At 48.2% G+C, this 18,869-nt stretch overlaps 1 protein-coding gene across 9 annotated transcripts in view; it reads left to right on the plus strand.

The window, feature by feature from the left end:
- Hth (Meis homeobox homothorax) overlaps positions 1-18,869 on the plus strand; it is a 518,842-nt gene that overhangs the window by 45,365 nt on the left and 454,608 nt on the right. For all 9 annotated transcript variants that reach the window (XM_076427479.1, XM_076427474.1, XM_076427471.1 and 6 more), the window contains exon 5: positions 16,218-16,268. In XM_076427479.1, coding sequence (XP_076283594.1) covers positions 16,218-16,268 — 51 coding nt within the window. The remainder of the gene's footprint in view (positions 1-16,217; positions 16,269-18,869) is intronic.

An 18,869-nucleotide genomic window follows, 5' to 3' on the forward strand; every position in this document is an offset into this window, starting at 1 on the left:
TTTGTACGCGCATCTTTCTTGATTGAAGGACCACACTTTGTTCCTTTGTAACCGCCGTTCTGCAATGACATGTAATATATAAAAAGTGAAAAAGTGTATCAAAGTTCTTAAGTATTTGTGTTGTGTAATACTTTCATTAATTTATCTTGCAAAACCTTAAAGTTCTGACATGTTATGGGACCAGCGCTTCCACTGCTCGGTGGAGCAAGTTGATATTTTTCTCAAAGTTACGCTTACAATAAACAGGAAGGTTGAATCAAACAAAAATTGCAGAAAAGCTGAAGAACGTATCAACTTGCCCCGGTCTCCCCTACATTGTTCATAGTGGATGAATGAAAGTGACTTCGAAGTGAAAAGTCTGAATTCGCCTTTGCGTTCATCGTCGAACGGTTCAGAGTTCTCCGGAATTCGTTCTGGTCGACGTCAATTTTCCGCACGTGAACCTCCGCGGAGTTTACCCAGAATTCACGTAAGTCGCGGTCTCGCAACGGTCGTTCTGTCACGAAACTCGTTACGGGGTTTTACGCCCTCGTTAGAACGCGCAATCACATGGATCACGGTAGTCCCGGTGCGCGGCGTGGCGTCTCGATCGTTCGACGATCGACGACTCCAGTTGGTCTGCGTGGAGGAGGACGAGGCGGAGGAGAGAGTCGTCACGGAAATCGTTCGACGAGCAAGTATACCTATGCCGAGCGTATAATAATCCCAGGAGACGGAGAGAGAGAGAGGGAGGGAGAGCCAAGCGAGTCAGGTTTTCGAGGAACGAGTCGAGAGGGTTTGCAACAAAATTGCAATAATCGGCCGGATAATTCGCCGTGAACGAATCCAGGCCTGGGAACCCGCGCGCGAACACGGTCGCGCTAATCGCACGTCGAACGTGTACGAGAGGCGACACGCGTGCACCGAGTAGAACACGCGATGCAAAAAGGGGGTTGGCAGGGGGCTATGGGGGCACACGGAGCTGACAGTGAGGCACGGGGGACCGGGCAGAGAGAAAAGGTTTCGTTCGCAGAGATCCTCTCTCTGGCGCGGCTCTCTTCGGGTATCCTTGGCTTCCAGGGTACCGTTACTATACCGGGGCTGCGCTCCGGGTACATATACCGGCTCCGAGAGCAGGATGCGTTTTGTGGGTTTTATTGGACCCTCGCTGTTCGACGCAAGGTTGCAACGAGCACTCCACCGGCCGTCCGCTCGCCGGGACACGGAGTTTATTCATGGAAATGGAGCAGATACGAAACAAAACGAGAGGGTATAGCTTTACTCGCCGGTGAAAAAGAGGCTTCTAGTGTTTCCTGCCCTCCCGAACGAACCTTTCTCGCTTTCTGCCGCTCGCTGGGCCCCCCTGGCCCAACACCATGCGCCGAGTATATTAGGTCGTCAACCGAGTTTCCTGGACTGTATCGTTTTTAAGTGGACCGTCACGTAAACGGGTAAAAAAAATCGATCTCTTTTTTTATTGCATTGTTTAAAAGTACAGAACCTCCGAAATAGTTCCTCCAAATATTACGGTGAAATTCATTGAAGGGACTAAAGAGTAGCTAAATCAATTGCAAAATGAAATTATAACTTTGAAATAAAATTTATGAAGATCATCAATTTCATCAACGATCCGAAAAATTGGGTAAAATCAAAGCAGTCTATTTAACACACCTGTATAATTCATAGGCTGCGGATCTTTATGCAAAGTAAAAATTTCATTGTGATTTCATTTCATTTCATTTGTGGAACGATCATACTAAATCTTGAAGTTTCAGTGCGCGATCCATTGAATAAACTATCGCGGCATTACGGTATCCTTATGGTTGGTTCGGCGGTGAACGTGTTAAAATAACTTTCTACAAGAATATAACTGAGGGAAGTTTTTGCGCGGTGTGTGTCGGTTTGCAAATGAATCGTATAAATTTATACCACTTTCTGCTGATTCACTATTTCGACGGTTTCCAAGGACTTCCGACATTGAATCGAGAAGTTCCATATACAACTTTGATCTTCGCCGTGAACGAAGTCTCGATTAATAAGTACGGGATCGATACAACCCGTGACTAATTCATAAATCCGACGGTAGCGGGCGGATGCATAAAAGATCCATGCCGGAAACCATCGGTTCGCGTTCGAAGAATAATTCAAGGCATGTTTAATGCATCCCGCGCCCTTTCCTAGCGCATATCGATCTGCCGGATTAATTGCATATTCTCCGTTATTATACCCGTAATCGACAATTACTTTCTTCCGAATCTCCGCGTTTCCACTCGGTTCTCGAACGGCTCTTTAGCTGGTTGTATTTAGATTGTGAAAGTTTATGGAGTCACGTCTGCTGCTTGGCGAAATGCGGTAAAACAAAGATTTCTATGTAGTTTACCGTTTTATGTATATGGAAACGATCGCGATAAAAGTTTTAGTATCGGCACTAAAATTGTGCCTAGTTCTATTTTCTATAAATTAGCGTCTGGGATCGTAAATTTACAAAGTCGTCCGCTGCCTCGTTACGATCGTAGTAAATTAGATGCTATCGTACACGTTGTTACGGGAGTAGAATTATCGAAGTCGCCGAAGACGCCTATGGTGTCCCCTTTTATTCGGCTTTCGACGCTTCTACCTCCGCCGAAAATCTTGACGCCCACGCGTCGCGACGGTCGCATTCTGCACTCGCGACCGTCCATGTTCCTTTCGAACTCGCTCCTCGCGAATTAGAAATAAAAAGCCGTCCGCGGGATCGTAGGAGGCGCCCGTCCTGGGGACTCTTCGACAAGTCGGGAGAAAAAGAAGCGTCCCGAGGACGAGGTGGGAGAAGCATGTGTAAAGTATAACGTAACCAAGGGCCTGGCGAATGCTTCCACGCTGGTGGTCCATTATACCGGTCTTCTTGGCGACGAGGAACGGGGCTTCTCGCAACTTTGTGACGCAAGATGCCTCTGTCCTCCGTGTTGCCAAGACACTTGGGCCGCCTCTTCAAAGTAACCCTTACGCAGACCATCTTTTTACAGACTAAATTCATCCTTTTGCAAATTCACGTTGAGGGTGACTCGAATATGAAATAGCACAATACCATTTTTACCGATCAAAATGAAGGTATAGCCGACGAAGCACCACATGGCGCACTGCCTGGAGTTCAGAGTTCATCGCTGTAATAATGTAATTTCGACTCTGACTCAATTGTAGTGAAAATTAAATTCCCCGACGGAACAAGACCTGTAAACACCGGCGATCAGATGGAACGTGTCAACGGTTTCGTCGAGGTTGCTTTACGCGACTAATAACAATTTGCTCGTTTAATTATTCCGAGCGTATTTTCGTAGTTGATCCAATCGCAGCGAGACTTCCCCTGTTCGAGCCATTTCAAGTCAGACCCGTCTAATTTCGAGCGTGGCTGCCCCGGCGTTGATTAAATTCCGGTCGATCGTGCACGAGCGCAGCCGCTTGATAACGGCAGATAAGCGATCACGGGGCCGATTTGCTCGCCGACATATTTTTCTGTGCGTTGTTTACCTTCGTCCCGGTGACGTTGAAAAATGAATTCCCGGTGTGCCGGCGCACCGTGCCGGAGCCGTGAAAAATGCGCTCCTCGGCCTTAGACGCATGCAAATCTCCCGAGCGAGCGAGCTCTGCCGTTTTTCCGCAACGCGGGCACGACCACACGAGGAAAAAGAGAAACTCGAGAAAAACGTTGGACATTGCGCGACTCGAACGAGATCGCCGTGCTAGATCGTTTCCGCGATCGAGGACGCTTTTCGGGGACGCTGATCGTCCAATGCACACGTTTTTCACCATTTTCGTGTCCAAAATTTTTAGCCATATTTTTATAATGTATAAAAGAAATAAGAATTTATTAAAGAGGAATGTCTTTGTACCCGTTAATTCTTCGTGGTAAATAAGCTTCATCTGATTTATTTATTCCATCTGTCTTCTTAAAAAACTAATCTGAATTCGCTTTGAAGGCTTTCAGCGAAAACGCGTGTAACATAAATGTAACTCGTCGGAGATATTGCGACTACCATTTTCACATAACGAGATTTCTCTTAAAACACACTATGCTATTCATTTTTTGAAAAACTGTTCTACTTCTAGAATATAGAAAATAAAACCAAACACGTTATTCTCTATTCTCTCTAGATTCTCTAAAAAGATAATATTTATGAAGAAAATCATGTTTCTTGCGAATGTGAATGTTCGAATGACTCTTCACAAGATCGTAATCTGATAATTTAGCATTTTAGCATACAGTTGTCAAGAATTCGCCTTCGCACGATTTCTGTAAGTTGAGAATAAAAAGAATTTGTATTAAACAGGATAATAAATTGGAGAAAATGTGCGAAGTAAAACTGATCCGGAGACCGTCAACGGCGAGTCGCGTCTTACTTCACGCTCGCGACGCATTCCCAAAAAACGCCACGACGAAAAACAAAGACAGAAGGGTCTCGCCCCGTGGTTTTGTCGGTCGTGGTTCTTCTTTTTCGGGTTGTCGCCGGCCCTCGTTAAGCCCGTTAATGCGGCCAAAAATATTTCGAAAAACGCAGGTGTTCCCTCCGTCCGAGCAGCGACCGCGCGTGGCTCGTTACACATATTCCGGCACGGTTATCGTAAATCAAGCGCCGATTAACGTAATTGCCCGGTTGGACGAGCAAACGCCGGGAGCCGCGCGCGCGCGAGCACCGCGTATCTCGCCGCTCTAATCTGTACGAATGGGAAATTGAAAATTTGCGAAATCGACGAAAAAACGGTAGCCCGAGCAGATGATTACCTCTACCAACGCGCAGATCACTGCTCGCCTTTCGACGCGAGTTTTCAATTTCGCTTCGACCCGTAATATGGGAACGACCGATAACTTAAATTGTTAGGTACACGTAGAATTATCTCTGTATTTTCTATTCAGTTATTCTTGCTTATTGTTCTTATTAGTCATTCCTATATTTAGTATTTGTTGACCCACAACCGATCGTTCTGTTTGCAATTTGCAACTCTTTTGACGCGCAAATTAGCTTGCAACTATCTCTCGAAATTAGCCCTTGGTGCCACTAAAATTGCTACATCATTTTGATTTTGTTCATATTTAAAATGAAATGAAAAAAAACCATATAGGGAAATATTCTAGGTCCGAAGAAATATTTGAAAAGACATTTTTTAAATTTATTGCGACTGCAAAGATGCATTACAGGGTAATTCAATAAGTGACTGGCGGTGCAGCCGAAAAGGGAGTGAGTCTACACATATTGAAAAAAATAATCTTGGAGTATTTCTGAGTGCAAAGGTTTAATCGCTCCTTTTACATTCAAAGTTTTCCCGCGATTTTGAACGAACCCATCGATTATATTCCTAGTTTAATAAGTACGGGGTTGCCGATTATGAAATCGTGTTAGGAGGCTTAATTGTTTACCGACTCCCGTGGGTAGCACAAAAAGCTCCGGCCTCGAGGACTACCAGGAAATCTGTCTCGAGGCAATGTTTGCGTTAACAGGAAAAATGATTAAAGCAAACAGCGTGGTCGGGCGGCCATTTCCGATCTTCAAGTACACCAAATTAAAATTCTTTCTCGGTCAGATGCACGTTCTCCCTCGCCGGACCACCCAGGGTAGGCGCGATAACTTCTTTCCTCCCTTTCCTCGATTTTCTCCTTTTTCCTCGTCTCCGCTTTCTTCTGTCCGTTTCTGTTTGGGACCGTTGCGGTGGCGCAAGTCCTTTCCCCGTCCCCGTCGGACCTCCTCGTGTTTCTGCCCCGCGTTTCTCGTCCCTATACATACACAAACGCATACAGATCCATGAATATACCTACACCTCGCAGCCGTTCTTTCTACTCTCGGTTGGGTTAGGTTACGGTGGGCTAGGGCTGTGTTTCCGTCTGTTTCCCTCGTCTCTTTGTCTCTCTCGCTCTCCTCGCTTGCCGGTGACGTTGCGTCGACTCGTCGGGACTATAAATCTCTGGCTATTAAGACGGCGGTCCACCGTTTCGATGGCCCGTGCCAGCCCGCACTATCATCTTAATACTTCGGTACGCGCGCGAATGCGGCAGCGAACCCTCCTGCAGCTCTTATAGCCGCGCGAACGTTGTCCTCCTCCGTCGAACGTTCCTTTTTCACCACCCAGTCGTAGTTCATCGAATTATCAACCTTTAGACCGGTGTGGCTGTACTGGACAAAAAGAACCTTGGGAATTTTGCGTAACATATTGGTTGTGTATATACAAATTTTTCCAAATTCAAGTTTTCGATAGGAAAATTTGATGAGAAGCAAACTGACAGTCCTTTGACCATTTTTGTGGCAGCCATAGCTGGATCTACTCGAATAAACGTTTTTGTATTCTTTGTCCACGAGTTGGCGGCGCAAATTTCGACAGAGGGGCAGCGGGAGATCTCCGGGACTCTTAATAGGGATTATAGGTCCTGGAGGGACAGCGGGACATCGTGACCGCATCGCTCCGTTCCAGTCACACTCGATAGCCTCATTTGTTTTCTTCGTCGAGCGACTCGGGCTATTGCGAAATACTTGTAACGAAGCAGGGAGATCAGGTAGTGGGGTGTAGGTACCTTGGTACCTTTGTGCCTTCTTTTCACGGCCGGAGATACATATTTTTGTATACAGGGTGGTCCACTTGAAATCACCGCTTTGATTTTTTGACAAATATTAGTTGCGACGGAACAAATTTAATGAAACTTGAATTACTTTAACAGGTGCATAATGTTGTTAGCTTCCTTATTCTTCTACAAAGGTCAACTTTCATCTTTTACATGAAGAGTTTTCTTTTTACGAAAAATCAAGAATTGAATTATCTAGAGGATATTTGGTATTGTCAGGCTGCATAAACTGTTTTACATTCGCAATAAAAATTAGAGCTACAGGGTTAGAGAATAGGGTTGACTGTGGGTCAAGCTGGCGTCCAGTTTAGCTATTCGAAGGTTGACTGCAATAAAATGCCAGCTAAACGACCGCTGCACGTATAAACGTTTCATGAGTTATCAACGTTGCTTTATTAACCCTTTAAATTCCGAGAGTACTTATAAACGCTACCGTAAACCAAAGGTGCTTAGATCTACAACTGCCACTCTTTCAAGTTTTCCGGAACGCTATGAAACGTTCCATGTCTTCTCGAAAGCGTTTATAATATTCACGGGATGTTCATTTATTTTTAACACTTGATCTCGGCGAAATCAGCGCTAGACACGGTTCGAATACTCTCCGCATACTTCTACTTCTTTTTAATTTCGAAAAAGCGGTGTAACGTTTTTATATCCCGCTGTAATGGCACCGTAAATCACCGCTAACTCAAACGAGTGTGAAATTTTATTCCAGCTTGTACTTTACAGTTCCCTGAAAACTTTCATGGGCGATAAATGCACAGAGATCCGCCGTGTGTTAAAAGACTGCGAAATGCACGTATGCATAACATATGCAAATGCGTTACGGAACGAAAATTTAGACAAGCGTTAATGAAACTTTTATTTTAATTCGCCGCACATTATGTGTCCGTTACCGATGAAATGGCTTCGATGAAATATAATCTATGAGAATGTAACTGTGACGAAAGTAGGCACTGCAGAATCTCATTGGCGGTTTCGAGAACTTTCTGTATGCTTTCTGCATGAATAAAAAAGATAATAGAATTCAGCCGAGTCTCGATGTGCTCTTCGATCGTTTGCCACTGTTTGCCAAAGTTTGCTCAGTTTGTTTTCGTACACGGTGAGTCGTTGTTTCTCGGTCGGGGAGCGGCGCTCGAGTGCAAAACACGTCCACGGTCAAACGAAAACGCGTTCCGTGGCATCGATATTCGACACCGGGCCGTGCACCACCGTGAAATCGGCGAGAGGAGTGCCGCGCTCATGTTTGTCGACGCGAGAGAGTATCGCGCGGCTTAACAATATTTAAATATTGTCGCCTCGAGTGTCTTGGCGCTGGCGAACGTGCCGGAGGGTCGTAGATAAACCGTCCCTTTGCTTGCACAACGCTCTCAGCTACCGTGTACCCGTGGGTTCTTCAACCTTTTTCTTCTGTATACACAGAGGAAAGCGATGTCCCTTCGTACCAACGGGAAAGTACCATCGTGGCTCCGCACTCGAAACGGCCATTTGTCCTGCCAACGGCTCCACCTATTTCGCCCGTCCTCCTTCTCCCTAGACGCGGGCTTTTCCATTCGAACCTCTTCTTAATTGTTTATTAAATGTCATCTGCAGACGCGACGTTGCTCCGAGCGTCGACTCTCCGAGCGAATTTCACTGGGCGCCGTCGTCGATGCGAAAACTATTTGCATACATGCTTTCAATTAATTTTAAAGCACAACTTTCGCTAATTTAATCGCCGCGGGCAACTTGGCACGTTTATGTCTCGGGCGAAATTTCACTCTCGAATTTCTTTCTTTCAAAGAGTTTAATTTTAGATTTCTTGAAGGCCTAGAACAATAAAAACACCTAGATAAAAAAGTTTCGGGAATTGCCGTTTTTCTTTTCTCACGTAATTCCTACCAATTTCAATTTTCACAAAATCTTATCTGCGCGTCTTTTAGTAAACTAATGCTTCCAGTGGCTGGAAACAGTCAGGTCGTTTGGCCGGATTTTGAAAAAATTACACTGTTTTAAAGAGCGTTGGAACACTTTCGCGAGCCACAGTATGTTGGAGCAAATGGGCAATGAATAAGTCACACGCGATCGTGACAGTGGTTCGGGGGATCGGTGGTTGGAAATTAATTACCGCGGAGGCGAAGACGACGCCGGTGGCGAGGCGTCGCGCGGTATTTTCGACACGAGGCGACGCCGATAATGAAGCGGTCGGACGTCGAGTGGCCGCGATTCGGCGAGAGGAGTCTCGGGAATCGTTCGAACGAGAAAGGAGGCCGTCGAAGGAGCAGGAGAAAGAGGAGAGAAGGGACGAGGCCGATGGTTCCCCGGCTCGTAAATCACTGGACATCGATAAGAGTGGTCGCGGCGTCCGCGTGATGTCCCTCGTTAATAATTGATACAATTAACGACCATTCATTAGAGTCGCCGCTCGTGCACACGTACCACGGTGGACCGGAGGAGGTTGCAGCCGGTGTTGCGAGCTGCTGAGAGCTACGAAGTGTCACGCGATTCGCCTCGGGAACCGAGTTTCGGCGGCTTCTAGCCAGACCGCGATAACGTCGTATCTCGCGGTCTTCTGATACGAACCGTTCGGTCTCGTGAGTTCCCCGATTCAAAACGGTGGGTCTCGGCTGTTCGATATTTTCGGAAAAAGCCTACAGAAAGTTGGCGCGAATAAAATGTACAACTTGACGTTTCTTTTATCGGTGAGACTTTCTAGACTTGCATATTCTTCAAAGGATCCGAAATGTAGCTGTAGCAGTTTAGGAACCAACCCCTACTTCTTCATTGATATTTTATTCACTGACATTGATTAAGAAGAGTTTGAAGATCGAATAATTTAGTTACCAATTTATTCGTGAAATATTGTAGATAGATTGCAGACTTATACGTTATTATATACAGTGGTTGTATAAAAAAGATTTAAGAATACCAGTGTATTAGTTTCAGCTTAACAGGATGATTAAAAGAGGGATGAAGTTTCTATTTGGCTCCTGCGCCTCGCAATCAACGCAAACATTTTTTAGTTCGCACAAGGATCCTTAGTCTAGCTTAAGCGGAGCTGTCCGTCGAGAGATCGTTAAAAATTCTCTGATGCGAAGGAAGAGGATACGACGGTTTTAGTCTTGGACGTGAACGTGTCCGCTCGAAAAGCATCTGGCGGACAGTGGTACTTATTCAATGCCAAGTAATTTGTTCGAATTAAAGAGAACGAGACGGATCGCGAGCCATCAGAATTAGACACTCTGTTCGAAGTAATTAGGAGAGGGAGTTCGGCCACTGTCCCTCGCCGATATACTCGGTGATTTTCGTGGACGTGGCCCACAAGTCGGCCGTGTTCTCTTCAATCAGAAATCCCAATTAACGGGAATACATCATTCCACGTAAACACGCCGTCCCGCAGCCGTTTTAATTGGTATTCGCTGGCAATAAATTAGATTAATACCTAATCAGCCTTCAAAACAGCCGCGTTCAAGCGGCCGACGAAACTGTAGCGCCGAAAATCTTGCAGCATCTCGCAACCTCGCCGCGGTATCACGCACAAATTACCCGCGCGACGCGTCAATCTAATTAAAACACGTCCCGCGAGACGACCGTAAATTACGTATCGCGACAACGACGCTCGTTAATCTACGCCAACGAGGTTCGTCATCTTCAAGCGTGTCCGACAAAGCGCGCGAAACCGACCGCGCGTTTTGTTTCGTTCGTGAGTGCATAGGCTGCAACAGAGAGCAAGAGAGACGAAGAGGAAACGACCGTGCAATGAATCGAGACATCGTTAAAAGGGAACTGTAATGACAACGACGACGATAATTTAAATAGTCGATTGACGTGCAAAATGATGCACACCTGGAACAATAAATGCTGCAATGTGCCAGAAATTATTTTCTATGCGTGCTTCGAATTCACTCCTCGGGGCTAAAGTATTACTTACTACTTTCGTACCACTTTCTTTCCGATGGTCTTGTCCCGGTTAACAGATAAATAAAGGAGCACGTGGATCGCAGTCGAAGGAAAAGAAATCGACGGACTCGTGCGGATATTCAGCGGAATTTCCAGCCGAGCGAGGATCTACGACGTCGTAAATCTCCCAGCGACGCGGCGCGAACCGATGTGATACTAAATAGAAATATGGATAACTGGCGCGCGAGGCGAAAGAAGCGAAATAAATTATGGCGACCGCCTCCTGTCGAGCCGGACACCGTCAAGCGAAAGGAGTGCGACGATGATTTAATAATTGTTACCGATAAACGAGCCATCGAGCGCCGCTAATTGAATCGCGCCGAGCGCAGAAACTCGAGATCGCAGCTGTATCGAGAATTCCCGCCGAAGAAATCGAACGCGTTCCCACAAGTAAATCGAATCGGTGCGTGGAGGAAATTCGTTTATCGCGGCATCGGCATCGACATCGAGAACCAAGGGTAGCTAAACGTAACGAGGCAGAGTTCATTAACCTTGTATTGTTGTTCACGGATCTTTTTATCGTGCGGCATATTTCATGCGCGAAGATTGATCGGTAGCGTGTCTTCTTATGAAACAACCGGCTGGGCGGAGGCCAACTTTCTGTCCGAGAGGAACTTAGCGATGGTCATAAGCGATTCATCGCCTGATTGCGACGTTCTGCCGCTGAAATATATAACTACACGCTCCTTTTCTTGCAAACGGCCTATTATTGTTTATCCCCCTCGTTCACGTGCGCCTACATCGAGGAATAGAAAAGCGAACGTGCAATCGTGCCGTGTTACCGCGCGGACTCTCTTGATACAGTGCTCTTGGCGAAGAACGAAGAACGGAATCATTCATTCTGTTGAGCATCATTTTGAAAACTTACTTTTATCTACGCGTCTGTTTTGTTGTACGAGCCGACAGTTTTGAATGTTTCTTTTATTATGGTAAAATTCAATGTAAGGTAACGATGATAAAATCAGACTTTAAAAATCGTTATGGACTATTTTGCTTATTTCAAAAAGTCTGAACAGCTGAATTTAAGATCTAGACTATACGGCACCACACGACGTTTCAGACACTTTCTATGATTTGGCAGAAAAATGTTTCTCCGGGCTTGAATATCAAGGCTCCCCGGGGCTGCCAATCTTGGCTAAATACCGCCAGTCCGCGGATTCGCGAGGCGTCGAAGAATGCTGGCAGATCTGTTCGCGGAGGCTTTCGAATCTGCTGGCGTTCGAACTTCTCCGAAGGGGTATACGTGCTCGAAGAAGGCGCTGGCAGCGTGTCGGTCGGTCGAGGGGCTCAATGAAGAGGCAGGGAGCATCGGCATCGCGAGAGACAGGAGCGAGACAGGAAGGCGGGCAAAAACGGGCGAAATCAGTGCCCGTGAATCGCCGGGGCCCCCGACACGCCGCTCATTTACGCGCGTACGCGCGCATCCCGTATCTCGGGCACGCATCGAATACGCGGGCACGGCTTGGATCGGGTTCACGGTGCGTTGGCACTCGCGCATTGCGGAGCGATTCGGAGTAAGTGCAGCCAACGCGGAGCGGAAAAGGGACGGAGCGGATTCGTGCGGATCGGAGCGGTGTGGGGCAGAACCGCTTCGACGTCGGGCGTCGCTTCCGACTGCGTCGTCCCTGCCCGTCAGCTTATAAATAACACCATCTCCCCGTTTCTTCGCGCGTTTCGCAGTTTTTCTCTTCCTCCGCGGCCGGCGAGGGCGAACCGGCTGCCTCGCTCGCAAGCCTAATTAATATCACGTGATGAGCGATCGCGGCAAAACCTCGCTGCTGCCCGAGAGATCGAGCGCGGCCGCCACCGATAGAGAGCGCGAGCAAACTCCACCGAGCAGATACACGCCCGCGATCAGCCTCGAACCACTCCGTGAGAGCATAGAGGAGATATTGTTCCGTTCTTTCCACCGCTCCTCGGGAATGCTCATCGCCGACCAGGAAACTACTGTGTTCGGGAGCCACTGATACCGCGTCGACCATCTTTGTCGCTGGCGAACTCGAGTTACGATCCTTCGCATTTTTCGCCCCCGCTGTTCACTGTTCCCGATGTTTCGTTCCGAGTGTCTTCCCATCCTAACGATTCTTTAATTTGACGATCAATATTTCGTATCGAATCATTGAAGGACTGGAAACACTGCATTTAAGATCGATGCCATTTGATATTGATGGAATTGATTTAAATCGTAGTAAAGATAGCACGAACAATAGACAGAGTTGCGAGGGGGGTCGTAAACCGTGGGGTTGATCATGTTTCTGTGCCATCGAGAATGTTGATAAAAAGACGGTGTTCGGTGGTATTGGAATACCGTGGGCCGTTTGTAGGTTAGTGTGGCTGTACAGTCGAAGCTGGCGAAAAGCGTCCGAATGGAGGACACTGCGAACGTGTCGCGGTTGCATCCGCGATTGCATTCGATTAGCAATCCGCGGCAATAAAACCGAGAAGGAAATGCGGGGTTCGAGTAGGCCGGAGTAGATAACGGACCGGGTCGAGACGCAGAGAAGGAAAGAGAGACAGAGAGTGAGAGAGGAAGAGAGAGAAACGGAGCAGCAGGCTGGACGGAGCAACAAAACCGGCGGGATATAGAGGACACATTGTACGCGGAGGCCGGGGCGAACGAGAGCAGAGAAACACGTCGCGTCGTGGCGAATCGACTCTCGCACCATCTCGTCAACGAGCACTCGGGGGCTGCGTGTTGTGTGTTCGTTACTGGCCCGATAGCATCTTCTCTTTTTCTCTTTCTTCTCGCTTCGCAGCGGCGTGCCTGCGCCTTTTTTTTTACCTCGTTCTTTCGACATCGCCGCCCTTCTTTCGACCGGCGAGGACGTCGCCGGGCCCGTGAAGTGTCGAAGACCCGATCCGACGCCTCCTCCGCATCCCAGAAACCCGTGGAAACGAAAAAAATTGCGTCTCCGTTCGCTTCGAACGAAACGAGTGGCCCCCGCGCCACTGCGAATTCGTACGGTGGAACCCCCGTTCACTCGGACGACAACTTCGTTAGTCGCTCCGCCGACTGAACTCATGCTGCGAACGGCGCGATCGCTTACTCGAATGTGAACTTTAATTACTCGATCGAAAAATCGCAGCTGGTGGGGAGAATTAAGTGGACTTCCATTACATTAACGACCAGGCTACTACTTGTCCCCGACGAACTCGCGCAACTAGAATTCTACGTACTTGGCAAGAAGGCAACGAGTCCGTAGAACTATTACTGCGACTGTAAGGATGACGAGGTAGCTAACAACTACTCTAAGGAGTGCTGGACTAGTAGACTCCAGTTATGAAAAGATACTTATCCTTCACAACAATCTGACGTTCGAAAACATGAAGTTTCAGGATTTCTGAAGTACCGGTAATTCCACTTCGAGTGATACACATGTAGAACCCTGGAAGAATAGCAGGGTGAAATCAGTAATATTACGCTGTACAGGAGACCACGTGGATCCAGAAGCGGCGAAGACAACGTCGTAACAGCTATCGCTTTCAGGCCCCGCATTAGATCAAGCATTCAATTCCATCGATCCCGTTCGCAGATCACCAGCGACGAACAGTTTAACAGGCAGTTCAAGCTCGGGCCAAATTGGCTTCCGATTTTATAACCCCACCGCGGCAGTTGAACCCCGGCATATTTACGGGACGCGTAACCGGGTAGTGCAGCCGGGCACTTTTCACTTCGTTATCCGGCCCCCTGCCCCCTCCCCACCGACTCGCGCGATCTCTTTATTGTCCAGCGGATCGCTTTTATCTCGCGGTTCGAACGATACACGTCGACTTCCAGCCGCTTCTAATTATATCGTCCTCCTTTGTTTGTCCGGATAGTTGCGTAGAAATCGTTTGATGTCGGCCAACGTTGACATCCTCTTTGTAGACGGCTGGTTATTCTGATAATAGGCTCTTATAGCTCTTGTAGCGGGTTCTTCGCGGCGGAGACTTGGTTCCGCGTACCAGAAATCTATTCTGAACCTCCGTTCCCGGTGCATTTCTCAAATGGGAATACATAAACCTAGAATCGACGCGTCCCTGACAAGTCGACGACGCATTTCAGGAATCAAAGTGACCTCAGGCTTTCTTATTCGATGTCGCAACGTGTAGCGTAATGCGGTATGACGTGGAGACTGGTCCTTTCGGTTTTGATAGTCTTAAACATGATGGTGTGTGTCTTAACTCTGTTCTGGTATAGATCTTTGCGGTCCAACGTGTATAGTAGAACTTGCTACAAGATAGATGACAATCCAATTATATTTATTATTATAACAGTTAAGAAAAACACCAAAAGAATGTGTTTACATGTAATTGTGGCATTGACGAATACAATGGGAACAATGAAATGGGGCATTACTGGTGCAAAAGTGAACGTATGGCTCGACAAAGGTCCGAGAAGGGTTAGTAACAGACTTGTTTAGACACTTGGCATGATAGAAAACTATACGTGTATCAACTGTAGACTGTGTTGAATCCCTCCCCCCTCCTCGGGTTGTAAGATGGCGGGACTGGGACCATTCCATTAGACGCTGATTGCGAATTGTTCCTATCGCTTCGTGCCGTATCGAAACGCGCTCGATTCGTTGTCAGTCGGCTGGTAGCGACCTCCAGTCAGTTCCATGCGTGTTCACCTGGCCTGCGAAGGTGGAGGGAGGGTGCAGGAGGCAGAAGCGAGCTGGAGAGACAGAGAGAGAGGAAGAGAGAGGGCAGAGGGGGGGGGGCAGAACGCGCGGAGGGCTTTCGAGGAGTCGCTATCTGAGGGAGCACTCATCGCGGTCGCTTCGTTATCGTCCGCGCGGAATCATAATGGACCATAATTGCATAAATATAATGTTAATTAACAATTAAGATTGCCGCTTTGCCTAATTGAATCGCCGCTTCTGCTACCACTGGGGGCCGTAGTCGGGGGGCCAGGTTTCCTCCGAGTCTGTGTCGAGAGGGTGGAGCGGGCAGAGGGGCACGGGTGGATCGACAAGAGATTGCGGGGGCTCTCTCCGAGGTGGGTTTAAGCGTTACGGCGTATCGGAAAATTATGCCGATGGCCCTGGGTCGAGTATGCACGTCCGATACCTGGCCTCGTCGACAGCGAACGTGACTCTCGTTTAGAAAAACGTCGTGTAGTATAGCATTCGGAGAAATAAAGAGGGGTGGTGCGTCGCCGCTCCTTCGAAGCTGGATTCCGCGGAGATAGCGAGAATTCGTGAAAATAACGCTTGGAGAAAAGTTACGGCTCGGTCCCGCCCCGCTAATTACGCCGAGAAACAGGAGGGGAGGGCCCGCGCGGTTTTCTGGCGTTTCTGCCGCGCGCGGTACGCGTTTGTTCCGCGATCGACTACAACAGCTTCCTCGAACCGGGCAGCCTCGAGCCTGCTCTCTCTCTCTCTCTCTCTCTCTCTTCCTCTTGGTTCGAGGTCGTTGAACCGGTCCATCGATGCCGCATCGATCGTGTTCCGGCCGGAACACGGAATCCGGGGACGCAATTAGCGGCGTGCAGATGCAATAATAATTTATTCCCGTTAATCCCCGCGGAGTGCACCGAGCCGCTGCCGTGGCACTCGGCGCGAAACAAATGACAAGACCCCCGATACACACTCCCGACGCCGATTCTTCCAGCGAATCCTCTGCGCTCGTCGGCCTTCGGCGAGCTGATTCCTCTTCGCCTCGCTTCATCCGGCTTGTCCCCTTTTGTATCCCACCAACGAATTTCATTCGATTCCTTTTTTCGTTTCAGATGGTCCAGGCGATCCAGGTCCTCCGGTTTCACCTCCTCGAGCTCGAAAAGGTGAGTACACTTCTTCTTCTTCTTCTTCTTCTTCTTCGGAGACACGAGTTCTTGCTCGCCGTTACAAGGCGACACGAACACGGTCGATGTCGCAACGCGACCATGGATTTTCCCTTTATTATTGAACAGTTGTTTTATTCTGGAACCGCGACGGTTACGTTCGCGTGACTCGCGAATTAACCGTCGCTCGAACTTATTTGGATGCAGACGGGCATGCCTGTGATTTATATATGATCCACGCTCTAGATCGATAAGCGTTGCGATAATTCGATTTTAATGTAAAGGTCCGTCGAACGTGTCCGCGGTCGCACGCACGGAACTACCGTTGCAACTAGTCCACAACTATAACGCTCGTTGTTCATGGTCGAAGGTTTATGTGTCGTAGATCTATATTAAAATTGAATGTTCCTCTTCGTAATGGTGTTAGAGAAGGGAACTCTCAAGGTTGGGACATAAGCGTAACAACAATAAGGTACATAGTGCCAGTTTTAAAAATGACCATTGTAGGCGTCAGACGACAATAATCGTAACGGAATTGACACTTTCAATTCTGAATATAATATTCCTCGGAGTATCACGTGCTAGGATAAATGAGATGACGTAGACGATCAGCTTAGCATCCCCCATCTCCGTCGATGTTGGTGCATCGCGTTGCCATTGCACCCCGAACGTCAACGACTGGCCCATTCTCCCGTTCGCTCCAATTGTTCAGGATTACCGGCGTCGCGGTAGATAAGCCGTCCGTAACGCTTGAAAAACAAGTGTTACGAGCGTAGCCGCAATTTTCCGTAATTGTAGTGAAAGCTCGGCACCACTCGTCGCCGTTGTCGTCGTCGTCTATGGTATACCTTGCCGGCCGACTCGAGTCGCGTTCTAGCGTAAGTGGTGTCATTTAGCTGTCCAATGGCCGACCAGCCGGACGGACACGTTGCCCCGCAGTTGTTTGCATCGGGTCGGCCATCTTTCTCACCCAGGATACGCGCTTTTTGCCTGCTTTTTTTCTCGTGCCTGTGGGAAATTGACTCACCCGTGTCGCCTCTCAATTTTTATCAATGAGAAGGTAGCATATTCCCGTTGCCGTCGCTGCTATTGCCGAAACTCTATAACGCGAGGGCAAACGACGAGCATCGCAGCTTGTTCTCACAGATTTTATATTTTTATCGAGTTCTCTATTACTTAAACTTACTTAAGCTTCTTAAATTTCTTCTTCAACCTATTGGCATCCTATTCAAGACTATCGACAGAATCAATTAGCGGCAAAGAAACCTGCGACGATGATTTATACGTTCGAGGTGTGGGGAATAGAGTACAGGTGGCAGAAACGTGTGTACCTCGACACACTTTTTCACCGATCCTCAGATCGCTTCCGAGATTTAATTGACGACACGCGGGACAGGGATCGCGATTAATTGAAACGACCGTGTCCGGGTTAATATTCCGCTCGCGTTCACGCGGGTATTTCAGGAGCGCCGCGGATAAATATTGCATTAGAAGGCGGCGGTTTCGGCCTCGTTTTTCTCTCGGCTAACGATTGATAACCGTTCGACGAGTAAAGTCAAAGCATCGGAAAGTTTTCGAGGAGGGCTCTCTTTGCGCGGCCGCTGAATACCGGGGCGGGCCCGGACGGCCAGGCGGTTTTTGCGGCGATATTTTATCATACGAAATAGCGGACATCCATCGCATTTCCATCGAAATGGCAGCTGACGTGGCGGCTGCCATTGGCTCCGACGGGGAAGAGGCCGCTGCTCGCCCCTCGGTGCTCCCTTTTCGACAGGCCCGCCTGGGTCGCATCCTCGATCCTGCAATTTTATAGCAATTTTCCTCATTTGCCGCCGATTACATTATTATAAACGCCTACCGGCGAATTTCGGGGGACCATCCTTCGCCTATCGACTCGGCTCTTCGTCGATCGTCCACGTCCACCATGGCTTCCCCTGGACTTCACCAAGGAGAACACGAATTAATGAACTCTGTCAAATGATGGCACCATCTAGATCATTTACTTACTGTCTCTATTTACTTACTAGTATAGCTCAGGAAAATGTTGAAAAATTTTATACCGCTGCATTACAATTTTTATCGTTCTGCAAACCATCAAATTGTTCTTCGTAGATTTATTTGTAATAATAACAGGATTGAGTTTATTCTAATTGCAAATAAACAAATCTGAAATCGTTGAATTTTCGCTGCTTTGTCGGAATTCCTGTCAGTGACTTTCACTCTCATTCGGTTCCCAATTTCTTGGTTGAAATCGCGTGTGCCGGGGTGCAGGGCCGTATTCGATCGGCATGCCCCCGGATACCAGGTCATGCGCTCGTAGATTTCGGATTCGTTCAGCGATATATTCCGGTGAGATCGTCGCGGCGATATCGACTGGCCGGTGCGGCGAAAAGCCGCGACAAAACCTGGCCGCAATTTGGCACGGTGCGAGTCGCACTGGCATCGACGGTAATGAAGATTGAAACGTTCCCGGTCCCCGGGGCCCCCGGAGACGAGCCGAACCGAGTCGAGAGACGGGAGACGGGCTGAGATGGGACGAGACGAGTCGAGACGAGTCGAGACGAGACGGGCCGAGACGGGACAAGACGCGAGCGAGCAAAG

This window comes from Lasioglossum baleicum, chromosome 7 (genome assembly GCF_051020765.1).
Source record: "Lasioglossum baleicum chromosome 7, iyLasBale1, whole genome shotgun sequence".
In the NCBI taxonomy this organism is placed as follows: domain Eukaryota; kingdom Metazoa; phylum Arthropoda; class Insecta; order Hymenoptera; family Halictidae; genus Lasioglossum; species Lasioglossum baleicum.